At 42.6% G+C, this 19,927-nt stretch overlaps 2 protein-coding genes across 7 annotated transcripts in view; one reads left to right on the top strand and one right to left on the bottom strand.

Annotated features, from left to right (window-relative positions):
- The window catches only part of rps6ka1 (ribosomal protein S6 kinase a, polypeptide 1), a 147,960-nt gene extending 136,797 nt beyond the window's left edge, over nucleotides 1-11,163 (top strand). For 5 of the 6 annotated variants that reach the window (XM_055158789.1, XM_055158793.1, XM_055158796.1 and 2 more), the window contains 4 exons: nucleotides 1,753-1,829; nucleotides 4,489-4,606; nucleotides 8,086-8,223; nucleotides 9,864-11,163. In XM_055158789.1, the coding sequence (XP_055014764.1) occupies nucleotides 1,753-1,829; nucleotides 4,489-4,606; nucleotides 8,086-8,223; nucleotides 9,864-9,986 (456 nt within the window). In that variant the 3' untranslated portion in view covers nucleotides 9,987-11,163. The remainder of the gene's footprint in view (nucleotides 1-1,752; nucleotides 1,830-4,488; nucleotides 4,607-8,085; nucleotides 8,224-9,863) is intronic. The other variant, XM_055158785.1, reaches the window with a different exon arrangement.
- Nucleotides 11,164-15,385: 4,222 nt separating this feature from the next.
- Nucleotides 15,386-16,129, bottom strand: LOC129411039 (octapeptide-repeat protein T2-like). The gene is made up of 2 exons (XM_055160614.1): nucleotides 15,838-16,129; nucleotides 15,386-15,648 (listed from the first exon to the last, which is right to left on the bottom strand). The coding sequence occupies exons 1-2, from the start codon at nucleotides 16,127-16,129 to the stop codon at nucleotides 15,386-15,388; spliced, it is 555 nt and encodes a 184-aa protein (XP_055016589.1).
- Nucleotides 16,130-19,927: the final 3,798 nt, after the last annotated feature.

A 19,927-nucleotide genomic window follows, 5' to 3' on the forward strand; every position in this document is an offset into this window, starting at 1 on the left:
GAATGTGATATCCTGTGTCTGAAAACGTAATTTTCAAGGCAAAGAAAGAGTCCGCTTGCTGCTGCGTGTTGTAGTAGTTCATTCGCACGGAATCTCCACGCAACCTTCTCTGCACCCCTTTCCTGCTCCTCTCCCCGCTGCCCGTTCCGCTCTTCCTCCTGCTCCTCACTTCTCCGGGCACGGAATCTCTGCGCACACCCCTCCCCTCTCCTCTCTCCTCTCTCCTCTCTCCCTGCTCCGTTCTTCCCCCTGCTCCTCACTTCTCCGTCTTGTCTAACCAACACTGTAGTTAGTTGTTTACAAGTCATGTGCAGCTGTAAACAAACCTGTTTGTGGCGTAAGGAGGAGGAGGGAGGAGGTGTTTCTACGTAGGAGCTGTGGGGGAGGGGAGGTGGTTTCACACATGCGCAACATTTGAAAAAGGACAAACAGTCGCTGGATTTCTCGTTCCTTGGAAAATCCACTATACAACCTTTAATCAGAGCATGTCTGATAATCAGGAGGTGTGCACTTTGCATGCTAGTTGTTGCTGTGCCAAACTTTGATCTGATCTCTGAACATTGTGATGAGCACTTCTGAAATGAATAAATGTATAAGGCATTTGAAGAATGAGGAATAAGTCTGGACCAAAATATGTTTGGATTTTTTAAGACAAATCAGGGACAGCGATTTTTTAACATTATTAGTTTCCTTGGTCAATTTGTTTTACAAGAAGCTGTTTGCAATACTCTTCTCGTTTTATCTCGGACAGTTTGTCTCCGGCCTGTCCTCCTTTGCTTCTATGTACAGTATTTCTGGACTATAAGTCACACTTTTTGGGGAAATGTATTTTATAAAATCAGAGACCAGGAACCGACATGTCATCATAAAAGTCAAGTTCTATTAAAAACAACAGAACAGAGAACAACAGAGTGAACAGGCGTTAATATGTTAACGTCACATATGAACAGTTCTTCAGATAAACTATAACATAAACAACAGAACAGAACAAGTTTAACAAACTCTCCATCTCACTCCAAATCACTAAATCCATTCAGTTCTTCATCCTCGGTGTCACTTCTGAACAACTCGGCCTCGACCTCCGGAGGTAAACAGAGCGACGCAAACTCTTCTGTGTCGCTGTCGTCAGACTCAGCATCAGTTCATTAGAATTATTGGGTCTTTCTGAATCCCGACAGGATGGTTTCGGTGTCACTGAAGTCCAGGCTTTGTCCATCCATCCAGTGACTTCAGGAAAGTTTCAGCAGTGAAGCTGTGTTCTCCATCCCCGCTTTTCCCCAGTCGCTCACTCCAAACTTTCTTTCTGCTGCTCGATTACCATTTTCAGCTGAATATTTCACTATTTGCAGCGAGACAGTGGCTTTTTCTACAGGAGACATGCGCAGTAGAGAGCGAAATGCAGGAGTAATAGTCGTACTAGATACTGACACACAAGACTAGAGCCTCTCACAGCTGTCAGTCTGAACATTTTAATATATAAGTCGCAAGAAACACCTAAACCATGAAAAAAAGTGCCACTTATAGTCCGAAAAATACGGTAAACCTCCTTGTGTAGAAGCAAGAGTCCCACTTTAATCGCCAACTAACGTGTAATGTTGAGTTTTCAAGTTCACCGGGTCCCAGAAATAAACTAAACTCCTGCCTCAGTTTCCAGACGTCCACATCTGTGCCTCTCTGTAAAACTCCAGGACGCGTGAGGATTTGCTCGCTCTGCTGAACGCTCTGATGAACGCTCTTGTGTTTGATTGACAGGTGCTGAAGAGGCAGGGCTATGACGAGGGCTGTGACATCTGGAGTCTGGGCGTGCTCCTCTACACCATGTTGGCCGGGTGAGTGTCTCCTGCTCAGATCTGCTCACGAAACATATACGCATTTACTACAAAATGTATTTTCAGTGAGTGCGTATACATGCACATCAATAACCCGGTTATTAGCCATATCCCGGTTCTGTCAGTGTTCGTGTTACTGTGTTTACATGTTCACTGAGAAACCGGGACACTCATATCCGCGTGTACATGATCAAATGGAGTGTCCCGGTTTCTTGACATAATCTTACAAATGTGCAGGCGCAAAAATTAACTTAAATCAATTTCATAAACCAGGAAAAATACAAACCGTGAGCTCCTTTAGCATAAGAAGCTAAGGAGCTACGAGATCTCCCACAATCCACTGTGCAGATTCTTCATTAAAATCTTCTGCATAAATAAACTCAACTTTACAACATATAAACCATAAACACTAGAGACACATCAGCCCGTTTGATCAGATCATTCAGCTCTGATCACATTTGTTTACGTTTTACAGAAACGAAACTTAAGACCGTTTGGCTAATTAGCATAAACTGTTAGCGGCGATAAAAACAACTCGCTCCTTGCGCCGCTGATGTGATCAGTTTCTTTTGGACTAAATGACACGACTCTGTGGATTATGTGTGTTATTTCTGTGACAGAAGAGGTGCTGATGATGGTGAGTGTGTTTCGTGCGTATAGAGGATAGGACATAGTTCATGTTTTAGCTTTTCAGCGTCACACGAGTGCAGATTGTACATGTGCAGGTTTAGCGCAGCTCTTTATTTTACAGTCATTTCACTCGTTTGGTCACTTTATTTATGTTGGTCAATTTATTTATGTCACTACTGTTGTGGTGAAAGGCTGGAAAGTGTCTTTTGGACGCATGTGACTCAACTTTATGTTGCAGTAATCGGGATACTGCGTTTACATGCCACAAGTATCCACGTTACTATCGGAATAAACCAGCTGCAGTAACCCAGTTTCTAATAACCGGGACACTGCCATAACCGGGTTACTGAAACCGGGTTACTGCGTTTACATGCACCATGAAGAAACCGGGATACTCAAAAAACCCGATCATAACCGGGTTATTGATGTGCATGTAAACACACTCAGTGTAGTTTCTTTGGTTTCATCTTTTCAGCGAACATAAAAACTCGTAAACTCACCGTCGATATAAACTACTAAAATACAGTCAGGCCTGTTCTTACTGAAAAAGGTCAGAGGTTGTTGTCTGCTCTGGATTTAGTTTAGTTATGTTTTTTTTAAACCCTTGTCTAGTTCATTGATTATCCAGGTTTATCCCGGCTCCTGGTCTGGTCTGGTCTGGTCTGGTCTGGTCTTGGTTACGGCTGGTTTAGGTCCTTGTTTAGTTCAGATTTTACCATCGTACAATGTTCCTGATTAGACTTTATTTAGACAAACTTTATTTATCCACAAGGAAAATTATTTGGACACAGTCGCTCACACGTCACAAAATATAAATGTCAATAATAAATTCTAAATAAGTAGTAAAAATACTAAGAGGCTAGTGTCAAATAAGGCAAAGTCAAATTAAAAAAAATCTGTTACATAAGGGTGAGTTGTTGTATAGTTGTAGGGAGTATTATCTGATACACAAGACTGAGTTCCTGTTTACGGCTTCGTCTTGAGTTAGGCTTCGTTTTGTTCTGGTTTTTACCTACTCCAGTCGTCCCAGTCACTAAAAATGTTGGCTCTTTTAGTACTGGTTTAGTCTTGGGTTAGTCTTAGGTTTGTTCTAGTTCAGACCTGGTTTCAGCCCTCACACAAATTGTATTTTTCTTCTGGTGGAAAACAGTGGAAATCAGTTTTCTCCGGTGGTGGAGGGCAGCTGTTTAGTACTGGTTTAGTCCTGGGTTAGTCCTCTTGGTTTACTCTTGGGTTAGTCCGGGTTTACCCTGGTTTAGTCCTCACTTCTTCGCATTATTCCGCATTTATATTTATGTATTGACTACAAATGTCTGTGGTTTCAGCTTTTCAGTGAACATAAAAAACCTCCAGTTCATCACTTTATTGACAACACGTTAGTCATAAACTCAGTGTCGATACAAACTAGTCAGAGCCAGTTTAGATTTATTTAAGAAACTATTAATTTAACTATTAATTTCTTGAATTTATGTATTATTAAAATGCACTTATCTTTATTCTAAAATGTTGTTGTTAATAATTTATCAAGTTTGAGGGATTGGATACCCAGCACATCCACAACAAGACAGACTTAACTAAATATAAAACGTAAAATATAACATGCATACAAAGGGGAAAAAAAAAATAATAAAAATAAATAAAAAAAAAATAATAATAATAATAATAATAATAAAAAGAATAATAAAACAAAAGAATAATAATACAATAAAATAAAATAAAAAATATATATATAATAATAAAAAAAATAAAATGTTGTATTTGAGGTCATCTTGATCTCTTCTTCCTTCTCGTACTATTAAACTATTTTGTGACCACTAAAAATCTCCTGAAAATCAACCACGGAGAATATAATATTTTGGGTTTGGGTTATTCAAATTCTGGATCTGTGAGTGTTTATTTTTTATTCTGTGAGCTACAAACCTCCTCAAGCGAAAGAGCACAGCAGCAGATGTGTTGTAGAAGCATCTGATCTCAGACTTGTGAAAAGCCTCATGGTTTTTTTTTTGCTCAACTCGTCTTTACGTTACAGCTTCACTCCGTTCGCCAACGGCCCCGAGGACACGCCCAACGAGATCCTGAACAGGATCGGCAACGGCCACTTTAGTCTGACCGGAGGAAACTGGGACAGTGTGTCTGACGCAGCCAAGGTACTGTCCCTGTCCCTGACCCTGTCCCTGACCCTGTCCCTGTCCCTGTCCCTGTCCCTGTCCCTGTCCCTGTCCCTGTCCCTGTCCCTGTCTCTGTCCCTGTCCCTGTCCCTGTCCTGTCCCTGTCTCTGTCCCTGTCCCTGTCCCTGTCCCTGTCCCTGTCCCTGTCCCTGTCCCTGTCCTGTCCCTGTCCCTGTCTCTGTCCCTGTCCTCTGTCCCTGTCTCTGTCCCTGTCCCTGTCCTCTGTCCCTGTCCCTGTCTGTCTGTCCCTGTCCCTGTCCTGTCCCTGTCCTGTCCTGTCCCTGTCCCTGTCCCTGTCCTGTCCCTGGCCCTGTCTCTGTCCCTGACCCTGTCCCTGACCCTGTCCCTGTCCCTGTCCTGTCTCTGTCCCTGTCTCTGTCCCTGTCTCTGTCCCTGTCTCTGTCCCTGTCCCTGTCCCTGTCCTGTCCCTGTCCCTGTCCTGTCCCTGTCCCTGTCCTGTCCCTGTCCTGTCCCTGTCCCTGTCCCTGTCCCTGTCCTGTCCCTGTCCTGTCTGTCCCTGTCCTGTCCCTGTCCTGTCCCTGTCCCTGTCCCTGTCTGTCCTGTCCCTGTTCCTGTCTCTGTCCTCTGTCCCTGACCCTGTCCCTGTCCCTGTCCCTGTCCCTGTCTCTGTCCCTGACCCTGTCCCTGTCCCTGTCCCTGACCCTGTCTCTGTCCCTGTCCCTGACCCTGTCCCTGTCCCTGACCCTGTCCCTGTCCCTGTCCCTGTCCCTGTCTCTGTCCTGTCTCTGTCCCTGTCCCTGTCCCTGTCTCTGTCCCTGACCCTGTCCCTGTCCCTGTCTCTGTCCCTGTCTCTGTCCCTGTCCTGTCTCTGTCCCTGTCTCTGTCCCTGTCTCTGTCCCTGTCTCTGTCCTGTCCCTGTCTCTGTCCCTGTCCCTGTCCCTGTCTCTGTCCCTGTCTCTGTCTCTGTCCCTGTCCCTGTCTCTGTCCCTGTCCCTGTCTCTGTCCCTGTCTCTGTCCCTGTCCCTGTCTCTGTCCCTGTCCCTGTCTCTGTCCCTGTCCCTGTCTCTGTCCCTGTCTCTGTCCCTGTCTCTGTCCCTGTCCTGTCCTGTCTCTGTCTCTGTCTCTGTCCCTGTCCCTGTCCCTGTCTCTGTCTCTGTCTCTGTCCCTGTCCCTGTCTCTGTCCCTGTCCCTGTCCCTGTCCCTGTCCCTGTCTCTGTCCCTGGCCCTGTCTTTGTCTCTGTCCCTGGCCCTGTCTTTGTCTCTGTCCCTGTCTCTGTCCCTGGCCCTGTCTTTGTCTCTGTCCCTGTCCCTGTCCCTGTCTCTGTCCTGTCCCTGTCCCTGTCTGTCCTGTCCCTGTCCTGTCCCCCCTGTCTTTGTCTCTGTCCCTGTCCCCCTCTCTGTCCCTGGCCCTGTCTTTGTCTCTGGCCCTGTCCCTGTCCCTGACCCTGACCCTGTCTCTGTCCCTGGCCCTGTCTTTGTCCCTGTCCCGCTTTGTCCTCTGCTTATTTAGCCAATGTGCAGCTTCTTTCATCAGTGCCAACAGTGTGTGTGTTATATATATTATAATGTGTGTGTGTTATATATATTATGTGTGTGTGTTATATATATTATAATGTGTGTGTGTTATATATATTATAATGTGTGTGTTATATATATTATGTGTGTGTGTTATATATATTATCATGTGTGTGTGTTATATATATTATAATGTGTGTGTTATATATATTATAATGTGTGTGTGTGTTATATATATTATCATGTGTGTGTGTTATATATATTATAATGTGTGTGTGTTTAATATATTATCATGTGTGTGTTATATATATTATAATGTGTGTGTTATATATATTATAATGTGTGTGTGTTATATATATTATAATGTGTGTGTTATATATATTATAATGTGTGTGTTATATATATTATATGTGTGTGTTTATATATATTATCATGTGTGTGTTATATATATGTGTGTGTGTTATATATATGTGTGTGTTTATATATTTATCATGTGTGTGTGTTATATATATTATCATGTGTGTGTTATGTTATCATGTGTGTGTTTTATATATATAATGTGTGTGTGTGTTATATTATCATGTGTGTGTGTATATATATATTATAATGTGTGTGTGTGTTATATATATTATCATGTGTGTGTGTTATATATATTATCATGTGTGTGTGTTATATATATTATAATGTGTGTGTGTTATATAAATTCACTCATGAATTCTCACAATGATAAATCTGATGAACTGAGAACTGATTGGAAACGACACGTGCAGGAAAAAAAAGCATCTAAATGTTCTAAATCAGCAGTTTTCAGTAGGTGAGACTCGAATCAACGACACGTGCGGACTAAACAGGACTAAACAGGACTAAACCAGGACTAAACCAGGACTAAACCAGGACTAAACCAGGACTAAAAGGACCAGGACTAACCAGGACTAAACCAGGACTAAACCAGGACTAAACCAGGACTAAAACAGGACTAAACCAGGACTAAACCAGGACTAAACCAGGACTAAACCAGGACTAAACCAGGACTAAACCAGGGACTAAACCAGGACTAAACCAGGACTAAACAGGACTAAACCGGGACTAAACCGGGACTAAACCAGGACTAAACCAGGACTAAACCGGGACTAAACCAGGACTAAACCAGGACTAAAACTGGACTGTTTTACTCCTGTTTTAGTCCTGGACGGGCCCAGAGGTTTGCCTGTGACCATCAGGTGACCACAGGCAAAAGGACCTGAGCAGATCTCTGCACTTCACGGGGCTTAACGCAGCCGTCGCCTGATCCTCGCTTTGGGACTCCCTGCTCCACAGGCTCAGAGTTTTCCCTTTCGCTCAAGTCCAAGAGTAGTCCTGGTTTAGTCCCGGTTTAGTCCCGGTTTAGTCCCGGTTTAGTCCGTCCCGGTTTAGTCCCGGTTTAGTCCCGGTTTAGTCCTGGTTTAGTCCCTGGTTTAGTCCCGGTTTAGTCCCGGTTTAGTCCTGGTTTAGTCCCGGTTTAGTCCTGGTTTAGTCCTGGTTTAGTCCCGGTTTAGTCCTGGTTTAGTCCCGGTTTAGGCCTGCATGGAGTTGGAAATTATTTGCTGTTGCAGAAGTTGTTTTTTCGGCAGGGGTGTGGTGGTTTTCCGGGCGAATCTGTTGGTTTTATTGCTTTTCCAGTCTGTTATATCAGAATATTATTTATGAGTTTCCATTTGCCACATTTGTTCCTTCATGTCCGTCCCTCTTCTTCTACAGTTTGTTTACAGTGTTTGAAGTGTAGAAATGAACAATTCTAACATTAAAATGATCAAACTAAAAAATAATTTCGATACAGCAACACAAAAAAATTGTATCCAATTTGTTAAGGAGCCATTCAAAGGCTCAAGCAGCAGCTGGTGGCTCCTGGTGGCTCCTGGTGGCTCCTGGTGTTTACAGCGTATGAGAGACTTTACGATCAGACATGAACAGGGCCTGATCTGACTCTACATGTTCTCCTCCAGGACCTGGTGTCAAAGATGCTGCACGTGGATCCTCACCAGAGGCTGACGGCCAAACAGGTGCTGAGACACCCCTGGATCATCCACCGCGACAAGCTGCCCAACAGCCAACTGCCCCACCAGGACCCCTCCCTGGTCAAGGTGATCACCTCACACACTCAGAAGAAAGATCTAACAGAAGGCACAGTTCATACAAGACTGGGGCATGTGTTTATTTATATTTATATTTATATTTACAGGGTGTCACAGAAAATTGGACATAATTTTAAAAGCAGTTATCTTGAAAACTACTAAGTCTAGCTCAGTGATCATGTTGGTGCTGATTCTCCAGTTCCTTTAGTCCTTGGTCCATGAAATGATGTCAATTGTTTTTTGGGGACACCCTTTATATATTCAGGAAGAGAAGAGAAGACATGTTACTCCCTAAAATCTGTTCAGGAAGCACTTTGACCTGAAGTTGAACTCACCATAACTGTACAGCACACAGCTCTTTTCTCTTCATGAGCCTGTGGCAGGAACATGGTGCCAGTGAGCAGCTGAATCACAATAGGTCCGGTGTGTAATAAACGTTTATTCAAACCCAGTCACTTGACTTGAGGTCGTCCCCATCCTGTGCCCCCAACTCACACGTCAGGGCTGTAATGTAAAGTCAAGGGCAGAAGCAACGAACTGATGTCACATTTTCTCTAAACTTCAGGCTCTGCCACAGTTCACTCCAGCCCAGCCAATCAAATAAAGGGATATTTGTACATTTAACATGATAAAAATGTGTCTGTGCAAACAAAATGTTAAACATATAGCCTAATACAAAATAACAAATTTATATTTTTTTTATCTATGGGTCCAGTCAAGTGTTAACGGAGGAAACAGGGTCAGATTTTTGACATTCAAATGTCTCTTATTCAGAAACTAGAGGAACTATTGAAATAAGTAAAGTATCAGAATGTAGGAAAGAGTTACACTCCAACAGGGTCAAGTTAAACCTGTGAGATTCTTTCAAGTTCAAGACAAAAAATTTAAAAACTCATGTCGGTAACGGAGGGAATGAAATATGCAGCACTTTTTGGTCAATAAATCCAAACAGTGATAACTCTTGGTTCTCACTTCCATATCCTTAACAAACTGGTTTGAATATTTGCTTCATATAGTTTTCTACCATATGGTACAAGATTAGGTTGAAAAACCTCTGACTTTTTGACTCATGAGATTTTTTATTAAGAAAGTTCATGGTAACGGAGGGAAAAGTAACGGAGGGAAAATTGTACAAACAAGTAGAAGGTGCAGGATTTTACATCATTTGTCACTTTTTTCTTCTGAAAACTTTAATATTACTTCAAAATGAAAGGAAACTATTTCTATAAAATATGTCAGTCCTTCCAAGAACATTTTTATCATTTTAAATACTTTTATTTTTTTAAATCCTGTCCCTTCATCAACAGTTCAAAGATGGAATAACACAAGATATGATGAAATACAAACATTTATTTACATGATTTTCAGGTCTTTGAAATTTGGGAAATAATTTTTGTTCCATGTTTCATTACATGGTCTGTTTAAAACATATGGAACTTTAGAACCAAAAATGGTCCAGAATAAAGGTGAACAGTTTGATAAACTCGAGTACATATGTATCTGTTCAATACTGTTTTATATCAGATGAATTAACTTGAATTTTTGGTCTTGTTGTTTATTTCTGCTGAACCGGGCCCAAAGGTCAAGTTAAAGATGCTATAACTTTAAAAAATGAAAACACTCTCTGACCGTTGTGTCCGTGTGTCCAGGGAGCCATGGCGGCCACATACTCGGCCCTGAAGAACTCCCAGCCCACCCCGGAGCTCAAGCCCATCCAGAGCTCCTTCCTGGCCCAGCGGCGCGTCAAGAAGCTGCCCTCCACCTCCCTGTAGAGACTGTCCTCCCGCGGGCTCACTGTGGGGGGCGCCGCCACGTGCACCCCCCGATACCAGCCAAGGAACCTGTGGCCCCCCCCCCCCTCCTCTGTTCCCCTCCCCCCTCGCTCCCGGAGGTCCTGCGGGAGGCCACGGGAGGCGTCGGAACCTGAATGTATTTGTGCGGTGGTGCATGGGCCACAGCAGCACCCGTGGACACAGCCATGTTCTCTTTCTTTTCTTTTTTTTTTTTGTCGTTCGTGACTCGTCGTGGTCGCTGGATTGGTGCCGGTGGCTTGCTGCACGCTCGTCTGTCCGCCTGTCTCTTTTTCGGTCTCTTCGTTCTTCTCGTAAAAGCTGATCGATCTTCGGATTTTCAAAAAAAAAAAAAAAAACTCGCTGTCGCTTCTTGACGGCACGGCCCAGAGTTCCACCGCAAAGGCAAAAGTTTAAGAGATTTTAGTATTTTTCGACTTTGGAAACGCATGGTTATGATAAATAGTTCAAAGGTTTTTACTTTCAAAATCAAATAGATGACGTTTTGTTTTGTTTTTTTCCAAAACCTTGTAATTGCACTGTGCAGCAAAATCCCTGTGTCGCTCGTTCATTTGTTTTTCAAAATAAAAGCAAAAATAAGAAAATGAAAAAACAACAATTTTCTTCATTATTTGTCTCTAAAACCAAAATGAAAAAAACTGAATAAAATGTGTTTTTTCAGTTTTTGATTTTGTGGTTAAATGAAAAATGGAAAAAATGGATAACGGACTGAGCCAGGACTAAACCAGGACTAAAATGGGACTGAACCGGGAGTTGCGGCTGTGTAGACTGTCAGTTGATCAGGACTGAGACTGGGACCAGACTGGGACCAGGACAAGGACTGAGACCAGGACTGAGACAGGTTTAGTGCTGGTTTAGTACTGGTTTGGTCCTGGTTCATTCCTGGTCCAAGTCCCGGTCTCAGTGCCGGTCCAAGTCCCGGTCCAAATCCCGGTCTCAGTCCCGGTCTCAGTCCCGATCCAAGTCCCTGTCTTAGTCCAGGTCTTAGTCCAGGTCTCAGTCCCAGTCCAAGTTCCGGTCCAAGTCCCAGTCCAAGTCCCGGTCTGGTCCTGGTCTGGTCTTGATACCGACACTACTGTTTTAGTCCTGGTTCAGTCCTGGTTTGGACCTGGTTTGGACCTGGTTTGGACCTGGTTTAGACCTGGTTAGACCTGGTTAGACCTGGTTTAGACCTGGTTTAGACCTGGTTTAGACCTGGTTTAGTCCTGGTTCAATCCTTTATCCATTTTTCCCATTTTTCATTTAAACACAAAACTGAAAACTGAAAAAAAAACTAATCTTTATCTGTTTTTTCATTTTAGTTTTGGAGCCAAATATTAAAAAAAAATCTTATTTATTTCGTTTTCTTATTTTTGCTTTTATTTTGAAAAACGAACGACTGAACGACACGTGGATTCCGCATGTTGACTTTACTTGATATGCATAAACGAAAATTAACTTATTTTGATTGAAACACGATTAAAAAAAATAAATATATATATAAATATGCAAAAAAAAAAACATAAAAACATAACTTATCGACTGATTTGAGTAAATTTTCCATTGGATGTTTTCGTATTGATATAAAATTATGCAAGAAAAGGCTTTAACTGTATTTTGAAAAGAAGATATTTATATTTAAAAAAGAAAATTAAAAGTGTTGGGACCCTGACTGCGGTTCGGCGCCGTTCCACCCGCCGCTCGCTGTTTTTTCTTACGAATTTGTCGAGGAAATCCTTCTTCTGCCATAAATGCCTCGTGAAGCGGGCCGGGTTTCTCTCCGCCGCTTCTCGACTCTGAACGTGTCGACGGCTTCTCGCGTTCGTCGTCGGTCTTCGTGTGCGTGAGCGCTGCTGCATGAACTTCGGCTTCTTTTTAAAAACGCTGGCGCCCATTTTCCCGTTTGTTATTTCTACGGACTTCAGTGAAATGTTTCGGTGGCTTCGTGTGGAAAGTTCTCGCTCCAGGAGAGAGGCGGCGGCGTACGGCGGCGTACGGCGGCGGCGGAGGAGGAGGAGGAGGAGGTGTCGCGTTTTCTGGTTTGATGTTTCGTGGGACGTGGGGAAAACGTAGATCGACAATGTGGTTTGTTTTTTTTTTGTTTGTTTTTTTTTTAGATACATTTTCATCAGATTATTTCTTTGGAAAAATGGAAAAAAACTAATAGCGTTTCCCGTTTACGTGACTTAAAATGTAATGCAGGACTGAAACAGAACTAAACCAGGACTGAAACAGAACTAAACCAGGACTGAAACAGAACTAAACCAGGACTGAAACAGAACTAAACCAGGACTGAAACAGAACTAAACCAGGTCTGAAACAGAACTAAACCAGGTCTGAAACATAACTAAACCAGGTCTGAAACAGGACTGAAATTTTAATGTTTAGTCCTGGTTTTAGACCAGGTCCAAACATGGTTTGGACCTGGTTTAGTCCTGTTTAGTTTAGTCCTGGTTTAGTCCTGGTTTAGATCTGATTTAGACCTGGTTTTAGACTGGTTTTAGACATGGTTTAGTCCTGGTTTAGATCCTGATTTAGACCTGGGTATAGACCTGGTTTTAGACCTGGTTTTAGTCCTGGTTTAGACCTGGTTTTAGACCTGGTTTAGATCCTGGTTTTAGACCTGGTTTAGACATGGTTTTAGACCTGGTTTTAGTCCTGGTTTGGACCTGGATTGGACCTGGATTTGGACCTGGTTTGGACCTGGTTTAGACCTGGTTTAATCCTGGTTTAGACGTGGTTTTAGACCTGGTTTTAGACATGGTTTAGTCCTGGTTTAGTCCTGGTTTAGATCTGATTTAGACCTGGTTTAGACCTGGTTTAGACGTGGTTTTAGACCTGGTTTAGTCCTGGTTTGGACCTGGTTTAATCCTCCTGGTTTAATCCTGGTTTAGTCCTGGTTTAGTCCTGGTTTAATCCTGGTTTAATCCTGGTTTAGATGTGGTTTAGACCTGGTTTAGTCCTGGTTTAGTCCTGGTTTAGTCCTGGTTCAGTCTGTCATCCAAGAATGAAAATAGTTGGGGGTTTTTTCTTATTTTTCACACATTTAACCCACAAATCTTACATATTTAAGCTCGTCTCAAACTGAAAAACCTCTTTTTTTTTGGCAAATAAACGGAAGCATTTTGAGTTTAGAGGGACACAAACGTCCCAATAATCCAGAGTTATTCAAAAATATAACATAACCCGGGTCTGTTTTTGACGGCATTTTAACGTTCCTAAACTCTCCCGCGCGTCCGTTGGCGTCGGGATGGTGCGTCCCGCGCTCCGCCTCTCTCCCAACGCTGTCGAGCTCCGTGTTCAGCTTCTGTTCCGCTCGTCGTTGAGTTCGTCCCAAACGTGGTGATTTGAAAAAGGACAAAGTCTTGACGCGGCATGTCCACCAGTATTTTGTGAATTGTGATTTCTATGATTCTAAATATGATGTGTTCATCCAGTCGTGTTCTGCCGTTTGGAAAAGGAGACAAGGGCAAAAGTTTCAAAGTCCTGTTGAATTTTTACACTATTTACAGCCTCCGTTTGATTTTATTGTGACTCTCTCGCTGAATCACTTTTCTCCCAGTTTTATGTATTATTAAAAGATCATTTTTGCTTTTTTTAGGCTTTTTCTGACCTGAAAATAAAAAGAAATTAGGAAGGAAAACTTTCAGTAAAACATAATTTAAATATAAAGTATAATTCGGTAAATGTAATGACAGATTCTACTCGTTTTTACGATTCAGAGACGAATAAATTTGTACTTTTTACGAGAGCAGCGTTCGATTATTACGTTAAGTAGCAGAGGAGTTGGACTTGGACTCGAGTCAGACTTGAGTCACTATTTTGAGGACTTGAGACTTGAGAAAATGGACTGAGACTTGGGACTTGACTTGGACTTGGACTCGAGTCAGAGTTGAATCACTGTTTTTAGGACTTGAGACTTGATAAAATGGATTAAGACTTGAGACTTGACTTGGACTTGAGTCGGACTTGAGTCACTATTTTTAGGACTTGATGAAATGGACCAAGACTTGGGACTTGACTTGGTCTTGGACTGAGTCACTATTTTTAGGACTTGAGACTTGATAAAATGGACCAAGACTTGGGACTCGACTTGGACTTGGACTTGAGTCAGACTTGAGTCACTATTTTGAGGACTTGAGACGATAAAATGGATTAAGACTTGGGACTTGACTTGGACTCAAGTTGGACTTGAGTCACTATTTTTAGGACTTGAGAAAATGAACCAAGACTTGAGACTTGAGTTGGACTCGAGTCGGACTTGAGTCACTATTTTTAAGACTTGATGAAATGAACCAAGACTTGGGACTTGACTTGGACTCGAGTCACTATTTTTAGGACTTGAGACTTGAGAAAATGGACCAAGACTTGGGACTTGACTTGGACTCGAGTCGGACTTGAGGCACTATTTTTACGACTTGAGACTTGATAAAATGAACCAAGACTTGGACTTGGACTCGAGTCGGACTTGGTTCATTTTCTCAAGTCTCGAGTCCTAAAAATAGTGTCTCAAGACTTGGGACTTGACTTGGACTCGAGTCAGACTTGAGTCACTAATTTGATGACTCGAGACTTGAGAAAATGAACCAAGACTTGGGACTTGACTTGGACTTGGACTCGAGTCAGACTTGAGTCACTATTTTTGGGACTTAAAACTTGATAAAATGGACCAAGACTTGGGACTCGACTTGGACTTAAAGGTCAGTGACTTGGGACTTGACTCGGACTTGAGGCCTTTGACTTGAGAAGACTTGATGCTTTTAGAAAACACTTTTCTCTTTACAATTAATAAATGTGACGCTAAATTTTACAGAAACAAACTGGAACATGTCGCTCCCTCTTCTCTGTATTTTACTTTGGATGGAACTGAAGTACTGTGATGTAGTATCCTCAAAAGTACTACAGTAATACACAGTAATACTCAGTACAATACACTAAAACACAGTGAACAACACAGAAAGTGATCCTTCCATTTCAGTGCAGATGACACAACAAAATCTGAAGTCTTTCTGTTCTGATCGTAATAATTCACACTCTGGTCAAGACATTTAAAAAGTACAAATCTGCATTTCTACAACTTTTATAAATACTCAAATACCATGAATATTTAAGTACAATTTAGATTAAAAGTCATATAAATACCAAGAAAAGGAAAGGACCCCTTGAAAACGAGATGGTGACACGTCTCAAGGGGCTTATCCTCCAAACAAATACATTCAAATTCAAGAATCTAAACTATATTTGGTACTTTTTTTTTGGTTTTGAGACTTGAAATGACTTGAAGCTCCAAACAAGACGACTTGGACTTGACTTGGACTCGATTATTACCTCTGACTCTGCGTGTTACTGGAGGTAGATCGGTCAGATTCTAGACAAAGCGACTAACCTCCGTGGAGACGAGAAGGCGGCACAAACCTCCACCACAAAAGTTCAACCTTATTCCTTCTTTTCCGAAACGCTCTTGGCTGCTTTTCCAAACTCTTCTGCTCCTCTACTGTGGCTTGGACGCCGTCCCTCGCCTCCGAGCGTCGCCCTCCCGGTTTGTTGTTTTTCTTTGTGCGCTTGAAGATCCTCTGGAACATATCAGCCGTAGGTGTGGAGCCTCTGGGGGCAGGCCTGTCCCTGCACTGTGCCTCGGCCTGCACTAGGGGGCAGCACGGCCACATGTCAGCCTCAGGGCCGGAGGCGCGAAAACGAAAACAAGATCTGAAACTCAAACGGAAGCCAGTGTGGAGACTTGAAACAGAGGATTTTTATCAGTAAAGTGAATTTTAATCAGTCGTTGAAAAAATAATAATAATCTGAGATGGAGGATGGAGACCAGAACTTGCACAGAGCGTCTTGAAGTGGATCATTCCTGTCTCTCTGGCTCCCTCTGGCTCCCTCTGGCTCTCTCTGGCTCCCTCTGGCTCCCTCTGGCTCTCTCTGGCTCTCTCTGGCTCCCTCTGGCTCCCTCTGGCTCCCTCTGGCTCCCTCTGGCTCCCTCTGGCTCCCTCTGGCTCCCTCTGGCTCTCTGGCTCTCTCTGGCTCCCTCTGGCTCCCTCTGGCTCCCTCTGGCTCCCTCTGGCTCCCTCTGGCTCCCTCTGGCTCCCTCTGGCTCCCTCTGGCTCTGAGGCTGAGCGCATGTGGGCCTGTCGTTGAGAATACAAAGCCTAAGCTGAGCTGCTTACCTCATCAGGATGGAACCTGCTGTAACTCCTTTTGTTTAGTGGCAAAACTCTTTTCTGAATTGATGCTAAGATGTTATTGTATGATAAAGATGAAGATTTTTATATCTGACAAAGATTAAAAAAATAAAAAAATAGTTGCTACAACAAGCCGTCTCTGTGTCGTTCTGTCCAGATCTGGTGTCCTGTTTTACTGTGTCTCTGAATAAGACCATAATCTAATGCAGGGGTCATCAAACTACGGCCCGCGGGCTGACTCCGGCCCGCCATGCCCCTTTGATCGGCCCCTCACCAATTGAACTGGCAATCCTCAAAGGTTTATGGCATATTTTTACTTTAATTTACTTTTTGGCAAATAATAACACGTCTGCATCTTGTATTTTGTTGATTTATGTATTTTTTTTTTCAATTTTAAACATTATATTTACATGAAGTATTCATATTTAAATAATTATATGATAAATTTGCATTTGCTGCCGAATTTGTAGTTGAATTTTCGTCACGCTGACAAACTCGAGCTCAAACAGTGACAATCGCGCGCAGAGTTCTGTAGAGCAGTTAAGGACAGAAAAATGTCTTGTGTTGAAGTACAAAAAGTTGACAGAGAGTGAAGAGTTTTCAAAAAACAGTGAGTGATTATTTTTTGGTTCAGCGTGAGGACGAAGGATGTGTAAAGAAAGTGTGGCGCTTTTCAAAGAATATAATCTGTGTCGTCAGGGTCAAACAGTTCTGTTGTACGACCGACCCGACCCCGACCCCCGTCACAGTCTGGAGCCAGAACGTGACCCCCACAGAAAACAGTTTGTTGACCCCTGATTTAATGAGCGCCTCAACCTGTCACTGCAACGATGTTCCCCCGGCGAACGCCGAGACGGTGGACTGGTGAGACTGAACTCGTGAGACCGTGAGCATGACGAGTCTCACACATGAACCCTGCGTCGCCATGGAGACAGCATCACGATAGACCGGTCGTCATGGAGACCATAGAACGATGATGTTCCTCGTCACAGGTCACTGCAGCGTCAGGTCAGATTCACTGAGGTGACGGTGAACTACATCTGCACAGGCCTGTTCGTTTGCTTGAGGTTTAATTATGAATTTTTATGAATCACTAGAGTCGTGTCTGAATCTGCACAGGCCTGAATGTGTCACTACAGTGTCCACACAATCCTTCATTTGTGTTTATTAAAGGTGCAGTGTGTCACTTTCTGGAGGAGGCACAGGAAGTGACTCAGACTTCAGAACATCTCCATGGAGACAGACACGTGTAATGCCATTCTGTGGAATATTATGACAGGAACAGCATTTCCATGGACACAAGCAGAAGGAGGCAGGTTTGTGGAGAGGCACAACCTAAATGACTTTTGTTCTTTTTTGCATAGATTTACCTGTAAACATCTGAGTCGTGACCACAGACGTGACAGTGTGTCTCACTTCACTGTGTGTGTGGACCCACCTGTGTGTGTCACTGTGTTTTATGCATAGGTCCATCTGCATGTTTCAGTAGAATGTCTGCAGACCTGCCGAGTGTCTGTGTGGACCCGAACGGAGCCGAAACCTCTTGATTTTAAAAACAGTGACTCCCTCTGAAACCTTTTCTACCTTGGATCACACCTGAACGAAAGACAGATTATATCGTCTTGGAAATGACATTTATTATTTGCATTTGCTCCACAGGCCGAGTGTTTGCAGCTCTCCACAACTAACAGCCTAAACACCAAACCAGGAGCCACAAACCTCACCTGGATCATTTCACCTGACCCCAGTTTATCGTCTGTGTGCTCTGTGGCGTCCTCTATGTGACAGTGTGTGTAACTGCACTAACTACTTTCTGTTTAATCAATCCTTTAAAATATAAACAAAAGAGGACATGACATAACAACAGGCTGTACTAGAGGCCACACAGTTCATTGAGTTAGTACAATAATCAATATTTAACTAGCCAGGCTGGTGCCACCCAGTTCTCTCCAGCGACTACGCCAGGAATCAGAAAACACCAGACAGTTTGCAAGAATCCCAGAAGCTGTGGACCACACACCGTCCAATCAGCTGTGAGCTGTGAAGTCCTGACGTCAAACTGGTGGCTTCTGTCTGTGTCCCTTTTGTGGAACAGCACAACAGTAAACAAAGTGTCGAGACGGATGTAAACGAAGACGGACATTCTGTGTTGTCAACGATTCTGGAGATCGAGGATTTAAAGCCACAACAAAGAGAAACAGGGTCAGATTTTTGACATTCAAATGTCTCTTATTCAGAAACTAGAGGAACTATTGAAATAAGTAAAGTATCAGAATGTAGGAAAGAGTTACACTCCAACAGGGTCAAGTTAAACCTGTGAGATTCTTTCAAGTTCAAGACAAAAAATTTAAAAACTCATGTCGGTAACGGAGGGAATGAAATATGCAGCACTTTTTGGTCAATAAATCCAAACAGTGATAACTCTTGGTTCTCACTTCCATATCCTTAACAAACTGGTTTGAATATTTGCTTCATATAGTTTTCTACCATATGGTACAAGATTAGGTTGAAAAACCTCTGACTTTTTGACTCATGAGATTTTTTATTAAGAAAGTTCATGGTAACGGAGGGAAAAGTAACGGAGGGAAAATTGTACAAACAAGTAGAAGGTGCAGGATTTTACATCATTTGTCGCTTTTTTCTTCCTGAAAACTTTAATATTACTTCAAAATGAAAGGAAACTATTTCTATAAAATATGTCAGTCCTTCCAAGAACATTTTTATCATTTTAAATAAATTTTTTTTTTTTTATCCTGTCCCTTCATCAACAGTTCAAAGATGGAATAACACAAGATATGATGAAATACAAACATTTAATTACATGATTTTTGGGTCTTTGAAATTTGGGAAATAATTTTTGTTCCATGTTTCATTCATGGTCTGTTTAAAACAGATGGAACTTTAGAACCAAAAATGGTCCAGAAAAAAGGTCAACAGTTTGATAAACTAGAGTACATATGTATCTGTTCAATACTGTTTTATATCAGATGAATTAACTTGAAGTTTTATCCTTGTTGTTTACTTCTGCTGGACTGGGTCCAGCTGTTTTCCTCGTCATGTCAGGATTCTTGGTTCCAAATTTCCCGACTATGTGCAAAATGCTGAAATAAACACCAACACAACGGAATTTCATGCCCCATTTGAAGCATGTCCCAAAATAAAACAAACAAAAACATCGATATTTCGATTGTAATTTAGACATTTGGAAATTAAACCATTTGATTAAAAACCTTCACATTTAACCAGAGCATAAATGTATCCTGGTCCTGAGCTGAGGGAGTAAATGTTTATCATAAAAATATCTGTTGTATTTCAGCCGGTCCCTGAGCTGCTGTGAGCGCGGTGCATTAGTGGAGCACAACCTGTGTGTCTGGACTCACATCGATCGGGGCTGCAGACTCCAGACGAGCTCGAGCCGCTTCCTGGAACTGGTCTGAATCCAGCACCGAGCTCCAGCGTCTGAGGAGCATTAGTGCATTAGCAGGAACACTCCCCGTCTCCTGCTTCCAGTCGCAGTGACCTCCAGAGACGAGCGGAGACGAAGGACGGCCTGGACATTTAAAGACACTGTACGGGATTTTTACAGTTTTAAAACCATGTGGGAAAAAAAAACAGATCTAGTTCATTTTCAGCTGTTATTTTCCACTTAGGCCAAACGTTTGCATTAAAGACATCGAATTATTTACATTTTGATCAACTATTTTGATTAATTTTAATTTTAATTTTGTTTTATTTTTG

This window comes from Boleophthalmus pectinirostris, unplaced genomic scaffold (genome assembly GCF_026225935.1).
Source record: "Boleophthalmus pectinirostris isolate CB_2022bp ecotype Guang Dong unplaced genomic scaffold, ASM2622593v1 HiC_scaffold_10, whole genome shotgun sequence".
NCBI lineage: Eukaryota > Metazoa > Chordata > Actinopteri > Gobiiformes > Gobiidae > Boleophthalmus > Boleophthalmus pectinirostris.

What these genes read in the sequence shown, in the direction of transcription:
- LOC129411039 (XM_055160614.1), bottom strand. Translation starts at nt 16,129, where the DNA reads ATGCGCTCAGCCTCAGAGCCAGAGGGAGCCAGAGGGAGCCAGAGGGAG. An exon ending in GATCCACTTCAAGACGCTCT is followed by an intron (nt 15,649 to 15,837) that starts GTGCAAGTTCTG and finishes GCTGCCCCCTAG; the next exon opens with TGCAGGCCGAGGCACAGTGC.